At 41.3% G+C, this 16,876-nt stretch overlaps 1 protein-coding gene across 3 annotated transcripts in view; it reads right to left on the bottom strand.

The window, feature by feature from the left end:
• The window catches only part of DAAM2 (dishevelled associated activator of morphogenesis 2), a gene marked incomplete at its 5' end in the record, with an annotated part of 119,359 nt that overhangs the window by 92,510 nt on the left and 9,973 nt on the right, over window positions 1-16,876 (bottom strand). For all 3 annotated transcript variants that reach the window (XM_082480980.1, XM_082480978.1, XM_082480979.1), the window contains one exon: window positions 5,158-5,247. In XM_082480980.1, the coding sequence (XP_082337106.1) occupies window positions 5,158-5,247 (90 nt within the window). The remainder of the gene's footprint in view (window positions 1-5,157; window positions 5,248-16,876) is intronic.

Below are 16,876 nucleotides of genomic sequence, written 5' to 3' on the forward strand. Positions count from 1 at the left end.
AATTTTGCTTATAGCTCTGCAAGAGTCTGAAGGCAGGCATGGGCATGGGGGTGGAGGACAGAAGTATCTTACTCTATATCCAGCTGCACAATATCAAGCTATGCTTTTTATGGTGACATTCTGCTGACAATGCAAACCTCAAGGGCAAAGCTCAAAGAAAGAAAAAAAAAACCCAAACCTGACATGTAGACATTATCTTCATTAAAATTAAGACAGCCAGCATGGGACCAAAGTGGGAGTTTGTGAAACTGAGCTGCAAATGATATAAAAAGACTACAGTAAAACTACTAAAAGTTAAAGTCTGACTAAGGATAGGATTCTAGCTAGGCCAGTGCATTCTGAAGCCTCATGTAGGGTTGGATGCAGCCTTCACATGAGGAAAAGGGAACTGAACACAAGGTGATGCAGCGGTATCTGCTGCTTCTTTGTGGGAGAGATGTAAACCTTCTTCTAGACAGGCATCTGGGGCACTCTGCACCTGGACTGCAGCTTCACTGGTTTCAGCATTGACCTGTGACCTCAGTTGAAAGGACCTGGACTCCTTAGTGATTCTATAATGCACAAAAGTGCCTTCCACTCCATCCTTCCTGCTCCTTGCAGTAAGCTCTCCAAGGTCTGGAGACTTCACCACAAAATCCATTCCTACAAGAATACCTTAGAAGACAGAAAGGTGCAGCAAGAAAAAGGAATGAAGGTTTTTAAGGAGGAAAAAGTGGAAAAGGAATGTTGTATGCAGCCAAGGCATGTGTATATAGTGCAGGGAAAAGGCGTGAGAGGATGGCACAGCCAGAAAATTGCCACAAAGTTTCCTAACTTAGCTACTCTTTCTTTCAGGCAGAGAGAAATGCATTTGTATATAAACATAATGACAAGTTCTTTGAAATTATACGACAATTTACCAAGGAGTTTCCCGACTCCTATTCTCATATTCAGTTTACTATTTTTATATTAATCAGGTAGATGAAAAATATATTTGACAAATATTAAAAAAAATAATTGCAGGAGATGGAATCATAAGCAAATTCTCTTTTCTGCATATTGGCTGTTACAGCATACGGTTCAGATAAATTTTCCTCAGAATTTTTAAAGCCTATTTTGCTATTGTGGAGAAGCCTTTCTCTAGATCTGTTTCCCATAATAGAAAAAATATAATCAATTTAAGGATTATAAGCACGTACTCTTTTTTCAGATGCCATAAATGCCTCTTTCCAGAAAGTTGCAGTGTGCTGATTATTGCTTCACTATTGAGTTTGAATAATTTCACTTGAGTAGGCAAAGCACAATCAACTTAAAGCAGGTATTCTAGGGTACAACTAAAATCAGAAGAGTAGAGAATAACCCCCAAATACCTAGGAGAGCTCAACATAGTTATTAGGATTGAGCTTTTTGTTGGTTTTGTTTGTTTGTTTTGAGAGAAGCTGTACGATACAGCTGGCCCAGTTTGACTGTACTTTGGAAGGAGATTTGCCACCAATTTTTCCCTCAAAGAAACAAAGAAGTAAAAAAACACCTGGCTTGTTTAACTCTGCAAAATGTGTGTGCTTCCTACTAAAATCTGCTCAACTGAAGGCTTACAAATCAGTCTCTGGAGGCAGGAAAGGCCATAAAAAGAAAACAACATGACTTGCTTTCCAATAGTAATAAGTCTAAGAACTTGCAGGATTGCACAGAAGGCAATAAGCTATTGCCTGCACAATGAGGCCTCATTCTTAGAAACCCAGACTGCGTCCAAAGCAATGTGTGCCGAAGCAGTGTAATACCTGCCTTTTCTGCCCTTTTTGGATCCAAATATGAGCTCATTTACATGTGAAATAATTGAGCTGACAACTCTTTCTTTTCATATCATTATTTGATCAGTATTTAATGAGATTATGTACTTTAGTACCAGCTCCTGGTAAAACAGCACTGAATAACAGCAGTTTTCTAAACTGTGACATCAGAAATTTACAAATAAATACATCTGAAACCATGGTCTAGTGCTTGATCCAATTCCTGCACAACATATAACTAGTAGGAAATCTAGACTTAATTTTACAGGAAGGAACTACAGAAGTGAATTACATGTTTTATGCAAGTCTGAATTTCAGCTGATGGTGAGACATGAAGATTATCCTAAACAACACCAGAATAAAGTACCTGAACTCGGGAGGACATCACCATTTGCATTCTGTCTACATATAGCTTTACTTATAACTCAATATGGTATCAGGGGAAGATCATACTACAGAGAAAGTGGCAATCTAAAACATGTATTACTGCTGTTTTCAGTAGAGGGTCAGGGTGCCATCAGTGGTGACTGATTCTTCTGACGCAAATTAAGATAACCTCATCTGTCATTGTCCACTCTGTACTGACTAATGGCAAGGTAGAGGACAGCTGAGATTGAGAACACATTAACATTTTCCAGTAGAGCAGCCTTTATTCCTTGCAAATAGCTACTCCGCAAACAAGAGTGAAGCATTCGCTATAGCTGCTAGCTGAAGCTACTCCTTTAGATCAAAAAATTGGTTATTTGGTTTTAGTGCTAATGGCTTCAGATATGAACCTAGAATGGTCAAAAGTGACCAACGCAAGCATGGATGTATAATACTGTGTGAATGCTCCTCTGTAGATATCACCCACAATGATGAAATTTCAATCCAGAACTGAATCTCCTTTGAGTACCATGGAATGTTGACTGGCAAGCTGTGCCCCTGGCACATAACTTTAATGCACAGACATACATGTCTTCCCCCACTTCTTCAGAAAGGCTTGGTATCAGAAACAAGTGGAATGAGTTTTTTGATACAATACTGACCTTCTGCTACCACATTTGGAACAAGTACCATGGAACATTATATCCAAAATCTAACTGCCAAAATAAATAGACAATGTGCCTACAAAAATGACTGATCTTCATTTCTGCAAATGACATTTGTTTACTTAAGACAGTCCGCTAATCTCACCACCTTTGGAGCAAATTGGGAAGCTCTGACCTTCTGTTACTTTCAGACAAGAAAAGGCATCCAAAATTAATGACCGAAGAGTTGCCTCAACCTGCCTTTCTTGACCTTCTAGTTCATAGTGTTTTCGCTTGCCACATTACAAAGCGTAGAGCCCTTGCTTCCCAGGAAACTCAATGAACCCAATATATGCAAGACAGAGCTCTCTGGGGGCTTGTCCTGGATGGCTGAGAGCATTCTGCCAACTGAGGAATTGGGCCCTATGCGGGTAAAATTAGACTACAAATTCTCCAGGGAAAAGACAGCTTTCCTCTAAAGGGAAGCCTCCAACAAGCTTCTCTGTCACTGTAAAACAATGATGATAGGTGGATTAGATAGTAGGCTAAAGAGAGAGAAAGAGAGAGAGATGTCATCACCGATCAACTGACTGCCTGTGAGGGAAACAATGAAATAATACTGGACAGTTAAGGTTTCAAGTAATCGAAAGTATCTACAATGTAATGAATAGACATCTGGCAACAGTATCCTGTTCCAGTTAGCACATCATTTTAGATAGCTGGAGTTCAGCTAACTGAGGTTGCACTATAAATGCATTATAAAGATTTTCCAGTATGCAGCTTCTTTGACTCTGGAGGTCTTCAAGATTCTTATACCAAATCCACTGCTTTAACAAAAAACAAACAAACAAACGAAAAAAAAAACACCAAACCAAACAAAACCAAAAAAAAACAACCACCCACAAAAAAAAAACCAACAAAACAACACCCGAAAATATAATACTGTAACATAGTGAATCCAAACAACATATTAAATACATTAAAGCCTGAATCTTTCTGCCAAGGCAGACTGGTCCGGGAGGTGGAATGTGTGGTTCTCTAAGGTGGCTACAAATAGATCCTCTCCCACCAGAGCTGAAAAAGCCAGCTGAGCCGGCCAGCAAAAATGTAAAGCAGACATTAATCACAGCAGCCTGCACCTTCCCTCCACTTGCAAGCTCTGTGTACCAGCAGGAAGAAGAATGGAGAGAACACCAGACAGCTGAGCCTAGACTGCTCTTGCGCACTTCCTGAATTTTTGCTAGCTCAGAGGCACTGTAATTAATTTGTTTCTATTAACTTCCCTGTGTGATGCATTTCAACCAAAAGCAACACACATGCAAAGCACCCATCTGATTGGTTCACCTGAATTTTTCTTTAATTACATAGTAAGAAAGCTAAATTTCCCACCCGCCCCCCCAAGGAAAGAAAAGCATCAAACGCAGCCTCAGAAGGACCATCATCAGGGTGTCAACCTGCCATCTTCAGGATTGAAATCTAAACCTCCTCTTTCAGCATCTGTTATGTGGACTTACATATAAAGACTGATGCTCTCATAGCACTACTTGCATATTTGGGAAATAAAACTAACCAAACTCACCACACCCTTTTCCCCTAAATTTTTTTGTTAATGAATACATGCTATTGGGTCTATCTTTGTTTCTGACTGTCTGTTTCCTTTCTAGAGCAGCAAAAACTTTTCCACCATACCACTCCTGCAGGAATTCTTCTTTTACAAGTTTCACAACAATGATACAACTTGTCAATTCTCTTGGCTGTCATTCTGCCAGTGACAAAATACCCAGTGTGATACATCAGCCTCTGGTTTACCGCTCCTCTCACTGGTTTGTCAGGAATTTGAAGACCTGGAATGCAGAAGTGCTACATAGAAATTAACAGGAGCTGGTCTTCTTCACTTTCCAGTGCAATACAGAACATTTCCTACAACCTCTGGAAGACCTTGGACTACCAAGTTTTAAGACATCACTATTATTATGTACTTTACAGATACTTGAAGACATTCTGAAAGATTTTGGTAATACATTTTCTATTCTAAGCAACTTTAAAAACTTTTAAAAGATTCCTTAAAACATTTCCATGATAGCTTTTCTTCCAGCTCAAAGAAAAAAAAAAAAACAAACCCAAATATGTAAAAGATTCAAAATGAGACAACGTATGATTTTAACTCGTTAACATTCTCTGCAGAAATCACACATGCATACGCTACTTATATGAAAGTTGTGCCATTTTCATGCTGATAAAAATCCTTACATGACTTAATCATGTTCTTGAATAAACAGTAGATAAACACATAGTTCAAATCTAGATGTATATCAGTAACTATGTAAATGTACACAGATTGTATTAGTGAGCTACTTCAATCAGGACAACAGTAGTACCTTCTTTTTGCTGCAGTAAATCTGCCATTTCTTCTCTGGAGGGAGTGCAAACATAGCCTCTCTGTTCTTGTCCGTGAGATCCAATTCATCCTGGAGATCGTGAAAAAGAACAACAGGAAAAAAAAAAAAAAAAAAAAAGACAAACAAACAGTCAGCAGCTATATTGGTAACTTCTAATAGGTTGAGAGGAATCTGGACCAGGTATGTTGACTAGCCTTCAATCAAAAGGCAAAGGACTTAGTGGCTCCTAAAGACTCCAAAGATTATTGGTTTCATAATTTTTACCTTGCTACTGTGAGTTTTCCCTATCAGAACAGAACCTATGAAGACAGGTAGCCTGAACAACTCCCATGTCAAACTTCCATTACCAATGATTAGTTAAGGATGGGAAAGATCACATGAAAGGCACGAAGTGAAAAACTTAAAGCACTAGCTTATGTGATGCAGACACTCCTTACGACTCTTAAGAGAAAGGCTAAAAATTTAATACAACTTTTTCCTGGCCTGCAGTACCAGTTTGGTCTTCCGTAGAACAGTGAAATCACTGTATCTTTTAAACAAAGGTCACAAAACAGTTATCTAGTGGCAGTAATGTCAACAGCAACCTACAGGTTGAAATGTTTGTCCAGATGTTTCTCCTCTGAACCACACAGTCCCCAGCAAAAGACAACCAGCATTTCAGACAAAGGTCGTATCTCCACACAGTGTCACATCATGTTGAACAGAGCAGCAAATTCAATCTCTGCTAAGAAAAGTGAGTTCAGTGGAACATACCCTTTTATCCCCTAGGCAACCTTACATTGTAAAATGAAGGATAATGCTGTGATCTGGAACTGACTCGCAGCTCTGTCACAAGTTCCCTCTGGATACACCACCGAATTTCCTAGCTTTGGTTTCTGTCTGTAAAAGGTGGATAACAATAGACTCTCTTCCTATACAACATATCTCTAAAATCATCAAAGCAGAGACTGCTACTGGCTCTGTGTTTATTCAGCACTGACCAAAACCAGGACTCCAATCACAGCTGCCAGTTTCAGGTGCTAATGGGAGTTAAACAAATAACAATGGTCTTCATAGTAAGTAGCTTGCATCAGCAGGGACAGACGAAGATGTCTAAATGAGAGTTTCAGCAATATAAAGACAAGCTTCCAATAACATTTCAATGACTCAGTTTTGGCAAGGTTTTCTTTTTCCTATATATTTGAAAGTGTTTGGAGAAAGAAGTGTCCAGGGGTCCAATATCAAGATGACACTGCAGCACTAAGAACGCTGCACATGCAGATTCTGGCACCCACACTAACCTAGCCCAAGCAGAGACAATACCTCTTTAACTCAGCCCAACAATGGCTCATTTGGAAAGCGTTCAGCCCTGGGAAACTTGTGAAAACAGTGAGCTAAATTGCACACTGAGCCTGGTAGCGGCTGCTGACAGATTTAAAAGCCCACAGAGATTTCAGCTGCAAAAAGGTACAAAAGAAATGCAAACAGTAACAAGGCGAGGTCAGTGCCAGCAGCTCAAGGTAGAAGAAGCTGGAGGGCTTTTTAAACAAGAAAAAGTTTAAAGGCAAAAAAAAAAAAAATTTAGCTGTGCAAAAAGAGTGTAAACCATGTGGAAATGTTTAGGGTGAATTTCCAAACGAGGGGGCAGCCAAGCGAGGCAAGAAGTTTTATCCTTGCTACACACAATTAGAAAGCTCAGGCCAGGATTACATTCTTGGGGGGAGAGGGAGAGTGAAACTACATGTAAGGTCTTAAGACAAGCGAAGGAATGCTGTTGGAGGTCAAGCATGTGGGAGGGAAAGGAAGGGCAGACAAGGAATCAAAAATGCCAGGTTTGGAAGAACCACCAAAGAGGCCAGAATACATATCTGAAATGAGCTGGCTGGACTCAGCTAAATTCCTAGAAAAATTATGATTGTTTTATTGAACTGCTTAATGATCTTAGCCTTTCTTTTTTTCTTTTTCTTTTCTTTCTTCTAATAAAGAGCAACTAACTTGGTTTTCTAATCCATACTCTTTCTGGAGTCTGGTGGCAGATCAGACAAGCAGCAAAAGCTCTTCCCAGAAGCTATGCACAAAACTGAATGATGATCTCAACCAATATAGTTCAAGACATCCATTTCATCAAAAGAATGTTCCTATTGACTAAAACCACCCAGAGGGCAGGATGCTGACACTTAGCAGCTTCTAGAAACTGCCTTGGACACTGGCAGTGTCAGGGATATAAAGAGCACTCTTCAATGGGGCAATAAGAATATGCAACTTCCAGTCATGTAATTTTGCATCCTGATAGCATGACATTATTTTCAGGATAGAAGCCTAGGAAGGGAGTTTGAAAGGATGGAAGATCCAGTGGGAACAAAGTGCATCCACACCCTGCTTTAATTTATTGTGACTCAGGAGGGTAGATGAAGCCCGAAGAACATTAGAAGTCATCACATTAGCTCAGGTAACATAGTAACAAGGAAACTGCTCAGGGTTCCAGGCATAATGTGATCACCAGAGGCAGACCCAAACACACTTGACTGGAAAATAGCACATGGAGGATGGATTAATCTTCCTTTTGGAACAGCTAGGGTTTGTCTTTGTTAGGAGGCAAAATGCCAGGTTCTGACCCCCAGGTCAGATAGGCAGGTAGCAAGCATGAATATTCAACAGGGAAAGAGACGCCTTCTCCAGAATGCAAAGCAGCAGTCAAGCTCTTCAACACCCTTTCCTGAAGTTAGTCTTCAGCAAGCATGCTCCTTCACTGAGAGGATGAAAAGAGTGGGAGGAACCAAGGAGACCTACGTGTCCCACTCTACCTATACCATTAATCAAATCCCACCCTATAAAGAATAAAGAAATCCCTGCAAAATACAAGAGACATGAACCCTTCTTCTGGAACCCTCCAAATCATCTTACCTCTCCCGTCCCCATCCCTTTTCTATAGAAAATGATCAGGAGACCACCATGACTGCACAGGAAATCACCATATCTAGCTAAGAAAGAAAATCCTGGATCAGGCAGACAATTTTCCTATTCTGACTCAGGATCCTAACAGAAGGTACATAAGGAAAAGTGCTGCCTTCGAGGGAAGCAGGAGGAACAGAAAGAATAAATTTCAGAAGGGTAATTTGGTTCATGAATAGGTCATTCTGACCCAGCAACAGAGGTAGATCTGTCAGTGAATAGAACTTAAGACCCTAGAGTTAGCTCAGTGAGAGCAAGCAGCTATTGAAGGAGAAAGGAATTGTAAAGGTTGGCAGGAAAGGGGAAGAACTACAAACTGAATGCAGTCATCAAGACTGCGGGTGGAGCTAGGCTAAGGAAGCCAATGTGACCGAATGCCCAGGGAGCAAATGTAAAGGGCAAGAAAAAATGGTCCGCCAGAACAAAGCAGGGAAAATGCCCTCCTCAATCACCTGAGCCAGTTTCCCAACAGAAATGTAGTAACTCCTTTTCTATGCCTTGGATGGGCAGCTTGATTCCAGCAATTCATGCCAGCATGACCCTGCACAATGGAGCTCAGCCTCCTGGCTCTTAAAAATACTTGAAGTTGCAAGTGTTCTCATCAAACACAGATTAAAAAGACATTTGCCAGGCTGGCCTGAGGGAGACAAAGTACGTCCAGTTAATATTCCTTACATTTCTCTCCTTTATCTATGTCCTATTTTATTTTGTTTACTGAGCGAGGGATACATTCAGTTAATTCCACTTTCATGTGGGCATTTTTTTATTTTTATTTTTATTTTTTACTTACAGGGATTGAATTTCAATGATAAAACATTTAAAATGTACTGGAGCTGGATTTGAGGTTCAAATATTTCCAGTCCAGTTCTCAAGCCAAAAGGGAAGATGGCCTCCATTCAAAATGGCTACAACCCAAGGAAATAAGAGACAAAGAGAAAGAAAGGGAACAAGAAGGCGGAAAGGGTAGGAAACATAAAACCAGTATTTTGTGGGAATTAAAACCACATTATGCCCCTTGTTTTTGGGAACATTCATTAAAGTGTGAAAGTTGGATTTGATGCTGGGTCGCCATCAGCTCAATAATGATATCACTCAAAGTCCCGGAAGACCTGAACAGAAAAGCATTTCTCACCTAGATTGGGCACTGCTTTTCTTAGTGATGTGAAATGAAATGAATATACAGAAAAAGTAATATTTTGGGAATGTAGAAGAGTGGTTCACTTGGGGAGAGAACCACTAAAGAAGAGCCTTTAATGCCTACCAACATGCCTGCCTCTCTAAAGGATAAACTTTAATGCCTACCAACATCTCCGTACTGAAACGTGTATTGCGTCTTCACCATTCAGTCATCCGTGGAAAGGTGGGACAGAGTCACAGGATAGCTGCTCCTTCACCAGTCTACATCACCTGGCCTTGCAAGAAGACTTATACAGCCCATACGAATTTTGGAATTTAAATGGGAAAAACTTGAAACAGTTTGGAAGGCAAACTTAGTAAGATACTCAGACACAGTGAGACTTCCCATTTTCAATATATTGATGCTGAAGTCACAGCAGGGGTAGGATGGAAACCTCAAGACAGAGGTTTCCAGGTACACAGAGTATCAGGGCTTCAGGGCTCCAGCACCTCTTGGCTTTGAGTCAGAATGCTGGAGACCAACAGCCCCAAACTTGGTTCTCCAGGGATACTTGGACACTCACAGGATATTTCCTCAGTCCCAGTTCCACTGGCTGCCTGACTTCCTGGTCATCACATAGATTCCCATAGCTGCTTTGTTTTGTAAAAGACAAAGAACAGTAACCCAAACCAAACAACCAGCCTTCAGAGGCTGTGCCTCTGCTCACCAGGGAGGGAGGTTGGGGAGGAGAGAAGACATTCTCATCACAGGTCCAGAGGCAGCTGTCCAAAAAGCTGCTTCAGAGATAAACTGCAGTGAGTAAATAAAAAAAAATAAATAAATAAAAAAAAAAAAAGATGAATCTTCTTCAGATCTCAGTCTCTTTGCAAAGACCTTATGAATCCTTCAAGTAAAAGAGATAAACCTTCCCTATTTAATCACTGTGTCCACCTCCAGGGGACAGTATAGGATTGTTCCCCTACAGTTTTCCTTCCATTGCTTTGTTCAATCCAGCTCACCAGGCTGATATGTAAGAGGCAGCCTGCTGGAAGACTGTGCATTTCCAATACTGAGGAGGTCGATAAGGCATTCTAAAAGACTGCCTGTCCAAACTGTCAGTGAATGAGGTTTGACTGCTCAAACTGCCTACACTCATATACAAACTGGAGCAGTGAGCTGTGCAAGAAAAGTACTGCTAAGCAAAGCTCATTTCACAGGCTTTACTTAATATGTAACTGCAAACACTGGAGTGTGATTGAGGCAGGCATTGAGAGGAGTGAAACAGAGCCTTCTTCTCTAGACAACAACCAGTTCCCATCCCTACCTCCTCAGGGCTGTGCCTGGCACAACTGCATGGCTGTGCCCACAGCAGAACTTGACAGCAGAAGCTCTTTCATCAGGCAACAGCACTGCCACCCACACAGCTAGCACATCTCCAGATGCAGCACATTGGTTAAAAGTTCTCACTTGGACACCTGGTATATGTCCTGAGTCCACTGATAACCCATGAAGAAAAAGCAAAATAACCCCCACAAGTAACCTTTCCATCCCATCCTTACTCTTGGGATTAAAAGCCGGCTTTGTAAAGCACACAGAAACGCCACACTATATGAGGCTAGGGAGTAGCATTTTAATCAGTTTCCCAATTGATAACAATTAGGTAGATCACTGCAAAACATCATTGGGTTTCCATGCATTTGCATACACATACTATGCGTATGTGCAGATATGTATGCCACTCGCACCTTATATACACAAGAACTATATACATAAGACATATCACATCTGCCCATACCTACAATGTTTTATTGGTACATTCGTGCATGATGAAACCACTGTGGACAGAAGTTGCTCGTACAGCCTGCTGGCATAGGAAGCAATGTTTACATTTCAGCTACTGCCACAGATCTGACAGTAAAGCAGAAAAGCAGACAAACAAAAGGCTGCGATTCCCATTATACTTTTTTCCTTCTTGCTTTTTCAAAGAGTCATGGCTTTAAAACCCCTCCAGTACAAGGGGCCCAAATCTCTTGATTCTCAGTCATAACAGTACAAGACAGAAAGCACCTGATGTTTATGTACTGGAAGATGTGTTTCTCTTCTACCCTGCCAACACAGAAGTTACTTATTCTTAAGGTTCAGCAGCAGAGTAAGACTTTCATCCATCAAGGGCATCACTTTTAGGCAGAGAAATTTATCTCACAGAAAGTCAATTAACATCCCTTCACCTCAGTCCCAAACACACCCCCCACTATACTGCTTCCTTTTCTCCTCCTTAATCATTGGTTAATTGCTTCCTGGAGAAGAGCTAAATCCTGTTTCTCTCCTACTCCTCAAAGCTCTCTGTGACTTGACAGCATACAAGTACATATAACCAGCAAGGCCTATGGCAGCAGTCCCCTTTCACAGGCCACTAGAAGCAGCATCTGCTGTTCATTTTTCTGCCCTTCACAGGCAAACCACATGCATGAGACAACAAACTGCCGGGCCAAATAGAAAGAGAAAGAATGAGGAAAACCAGTACCTGTTTATGCAACAATACACACAGATGTTTAGAGAGAGAGAGATAGATCATGACTTAGATATGCATTCTCATACGCAGGGCTCCAATGTGGGTAGAGCAAGAGGGACATTTCATGGATATGGGTGGGCATATGAGGACAATAATGCAAACAGTTGACTTATCATCACTGCTTTTTCTGTTAAGGTGGGCTGCATGTCCATGTCAGTGAACTGGAACGAGCCCAGTGAGAGGGATGGGGATGAAAACTGAATAGTCAAGCTCACGTCTAATCTAAATCCCTGCTGCTGCAATTTAAGCCTATTACTTCCGGCCCTATCAACCACAGACATGGTGAGCAGATTTTTTCCTTCCTCTTGATAACAGTTTTCAAGCCTATTAAAGGTTGTTTTAATGTCCCTCCTCAGTCTTCTTTCTTGAGGCTAAACAAGCCCAGCTCTTTCAGTCTTTCTTAGAGGTCATGTCCTCTGGACCTCTCATTCTTCTTCTAATTGACTTCCGGGCTCTCCCCGGTCAAAGTACATCTTTCTTGAAGTGCACTGTTCAAAAGTAGGGACAATGTTCCTGCTGAGACCTTACCAATGCTGAGTGTAAACATTACTTCATGCATCTTCCAGACTGCATTCCTGGTTATATGTTCCATGAGGACAATGACTTTCTTTTTTAAATAAAAAAAAAAAAAAAAAAACACGCAGGTTTTGTTTTTGTGGTGACTTATGTTCACTTGTGATCCACTACAATCCCTAATTTATGCTCTGAAGAAGTGTACCCTGGCTGCTTCCCATTTTGGATTACCAGACTTGCTCCTAAAAGGAGGATGTTTTAACTGTACCCCTTGAATCCCATCCTTTTTCCACACAATTTCTCCATCTTCTTTGAAGCATATCTTTTAACATATCCACAGTGTTTACAGCCTAGTGACATCTCAAACTTAACAGATATGCTGTGTATTCCACTACCCAGTCAATTAAATAAAAAACCCAAAGAGAACTGAAGCCATTAAACCTCTGTTTGATATACCTTTTGACTGTGACAAGCTGCAAGTCCTCTAGGGCAAGTACCACATTTACTTCCACATTCTAATTATACACAGTATATCAAATACCTCTCTCCAACAGAGCTTCTAGTATCACCATAACACTAAATAACAATAAGATTTGCTGTTTCAGCATAGTGCCCATTCCCCACCCCTCATTTCCTTTCCTTCTCCTCCCCTTATTTCCCCCTCCCTTCCCCCTCGCTGTGCCAGGGTTTGTTTTTCATGCCAAGGTCCTTTAGATGAGACCCTGTATGGGAAGGTAGGTGTGGGAAAGGTTATTAGGAAACTGCCACCTAAACTGCTACCTTTCCGGCTTCCCCACCCTCTCCGTCCCTACAAAGTCTCCTCTGTTCTGTTTTAATACTAATGAGTTCAGAGGAGGTTCCTAGGCTGGAGCAATTCACAGCCTGGACTGTGCCAAAGCACACAGGCACACACCTCTCTGATCGCTTCCTGCCCAAACACAGTCCTGCTGGCTCAACCCTCAAAATGTGGGCTGGGAATTGCTGCTGCAGCCCTGTGCCAAAGGCAGGCTGAATTTCCAGGGGCGTCAGTGCCACCTACTCCTCTCCTCCCAGCTTTGTCCTCTTGTGTGCATCCTATTTGCCATATGCCCCTATGGAGGAAAACAAGGGTAAGTCAGAGCTTGGCTGACCTTTAAATCTCTGATAAAATATTACGTAAAAGGGCAGGAGGAACTCAGAGGTCAGTTAAGAATTTAATGAGCAAAGTTAACTTCTTCTTGAGCTTTGGTTGTGCAGCTCAGATACACATGCTCAAACTTATATGCAGGGTAAAACCAATAAATCAACATCATTTCTGGCATGAGTTCAGGTTTACACAGATAGAAGTGAAACCAGGAGCTGGCTTTAGTTCGTCTCTTGCTTTCTGAATAATTACTCCAGATTTAGTAGTGCAAACCAGAGATCAGAATGTCCCTAACTCCATTAAACTGAGTGGACTTACTCTGGATTTATACCAGTGCAAAATATTAATCAAATTACCTGCTTTAAATTGTAACAGAGACTAAACCTCTTGGCTAGACAGCCTATAACACAGGCTTGTTCTATAGTTTACAGCACAGACTTCATAGAATTCACTGAGCAATCTATCAGTCCCCTTTTCACTAACTGATAACTTTTACTTCGATAAATGGAGCTGAGCTGTATTTACTACCAATCAGTCCAGACCAGCTAAAAGAACATCCACTGTTATCTTCTCTGGGGTGAGGTGGAGGGCAATTCCACAATGCTCTACGCTCACATAAACCAAGTATTTCCATAGTCAAACACTGAATTGAAGGCATGACAGTATATTTGGTTATTCCCTCACACCCTGTCCTGTCTCATTGCTCAAGTATTCTGATAATCAGAACAGCAACTACTGCACTGACATCACTGGGCTTAAGAAAACACCAGCCAAGATGTTTTTCTCTAAATATTTATAAGAAAGAAATTATGAGAAACTTTCACAAAATACAGCAAAAGGAATAAGAGAAGGATGAGCATTTGCCTTGCAGAACAAACTCATCTCCTAATAAATGCAATTATGATTTGTTGTTATCTGGTTAAGTATTTGTAATCCAAAAGATCTCTCGCATCATTAATGTAGAAGCCAGCAACTTTACACTGACCAACAAACTCATCCAGCTGTTGCTCTCCGTACAAGATGTAATGCTGAAACACAGCCACTAAAGCAATCCCAATGGATTTTCCATGACTCAGGGATCTCCCTGGAAACCTTCCAAACTGGGAAACTGCAATCTGCTTTCCCCTTGTAATTTCCTTTGGAGAAGTTATTTTTCAAACCTCCACCTAGTAAACCATTGCATAACATAGTTGTGCATGCTGCTAAATTCTTTTCAAAAGGTGTTTGTGTTATTAGTGTGGACAGGCTTTCCCTTTACATGGTCAACAAATGATGGGAAACTTCAAAATTAAAAGATGCCCTTAAGTGTTTTTTCATGTAGAAGTGCAGAGAATATACAGATATTGACTAGGGTCATTTTGCATACAGCAGATGTGAAAAAAAATGAGAGTCTGCCCAGAAAGGCTGTAGAGTCTTGTATCAGATTCTTCCTAAAAAAATGGACAAGTAGATAAGAGCAGGTGAACGTCTACGACAAGAGGCAGTAGTAGAGATTTGTTCCCAAGATCTTAAATACAATACATTTTGCCACTGGAAGACTCCTGTACTGTCTATGACCTACACATGCTGCATCTTTTCAATGTGGCTATGATCCTGTACTAAAACTGGCTTAAGAAGCATCTCTATTCCCTGTTTCACACCAGGGAAACAAACTCACAACTGCCTGAAATGAGTTGTATAAGCTTGAAGAGGTACCTAGGAAAAAGACATAATGGTCTTGAAATATGTTTTCATCCCAGCAAGGTTACAGACTTTTCCATTTACAGAAAATGAGGTACCTAGCATTAAAAGCTCTGGGTCAGTGGTGTTCCAGTGCCAGGTGGAAGGCATTTGTCCGTACTTCCTCCAGACAAAACACGCCAAAGACAGAGTGGCTATGGAGCCAGCCCGGTGTGATGAGTGACAGAAAATGCACCTTCTGACTTCTGGCCTTCCACGTGCTGCTCCCACCTGAGGTTGAAGGGATGAGCAGAAGGGCCACTCATCTCCTGTACTGAGTGACACTAAAAGCCCCCCTTTACCCAGTGTGGAGGAAGGTGCCAGGAGACTGCTGACCTGAAAACCTTGTACCTTGAAAATGTGCTACTCCATCTCCTCAGCCTCACCTGTGGCACCTTGTGCTTCCCACTTTGGAGACTTGTAGACCAGGCACATGACAAGAAAAGGCCATTTCACTCCAAGACTGGAAGAGCCATCTCAGATTACCTTAACAGGTCCCCTGAATGATAAACAACCTTGATGAGCACTGTTTGAAGACACAAGCCACCTACAGAAGGACAGAGAGGCATGACAATTATAAACCCTTTTCCCCCACTCTCCTTCTGACTATATGATAGACTATCTGAGCAATGATTATATCCGATATAAATTGCTACTAGACAAGCAAATAGAGAAACTAATTTGAGTCAACACATTAAACAGATTTACCTGGCCTAGTGGACAGATTTACCTGGTCTAGTGGGAGGTGTCCCTGCCTATGGCAGGAGGCTTGGCACTAGAACTTCAAGGTCCCTTCCAACCTAAACCACTCTATGATTCCATGATCCTTCATGACTGTTATCTACTTCTCCGTTCAGTTATTTTGTTAACAGTTCCTCCTAAACCCCAGCTACACTCTACCTTAACTAGGGATAATTCCTATCCTGCAAAATACTTGCATCCCACCCTCTTTCAAAACCTTTCCTCCTCACTGGGAAATTTCACTGCTTCCCCAACTTCAGATGGTTACATTTACATCGCTATTTTGTTACAAATTTTATAAGGCCTTCATCATCACGGGACCTGGCTCCCCTTTCTTGCTCAAATCAGGCTAAATGACAAATCATACCTCCTACAACATCTTAAATCTGGCCTTTCTTCTATGAGCCGCAGAAGAAACAGACATCTGCCATTCAACCTCCTTTCATCAACATACAAGCTCTCTCTCTTCAAAAGTGTAGCAAAAAGATCATCTTGGCCTATCATTCATCCCATGTCACCTCCGTCTTTGAATCCTGTCTTTGCCCTCCCTTCAGCACCACTGCTACTTCATTTGTTGTGACTTTTTCTTCAACGCTTTGGAAACTTTGTCCCTCCTTATCACAATCTCCTGCCCAGTTACCATCTGGCCATCATACTCTTTGCATGATTTTGTACTTTCCTCTACCATTTCTCCCAGATGCCTTTCTAGGTGACATCTTCTCATCCCAAATGACCTTTCTGACCTGATCCATAACAGTCACTCACCTGTCCTCAGCAGGCCAAATCTAGATTCAAATATCCTCTCTAGAAAGTGAGGAATAAGGTCTTAATAGATTTGTAAATCATCTAATACAGCTCTGAACAATCTAAGGCACTAATAAAAAAGAAGTAAAGAAAGGACAGAAACTGCAGAAGGGCAGGAATCATACTCAGAGAAGCCATTTCAAAGCAGTGGAGCAATAGGACATTTCTGTACAGGTGC

The sequence above is a fragment of the Vanellus vanellus genome (genome assembly GCF_965231255.1).
Source record: "Vanellus vanellus genome assembly, chromosome: 3".
Classification (NCBI taxonomy): Eukaryota; Metazoa; Chordata; class Aves; order Charadriiformes; family Charadriidae; genus Vanellus; species Vanellus vanellus.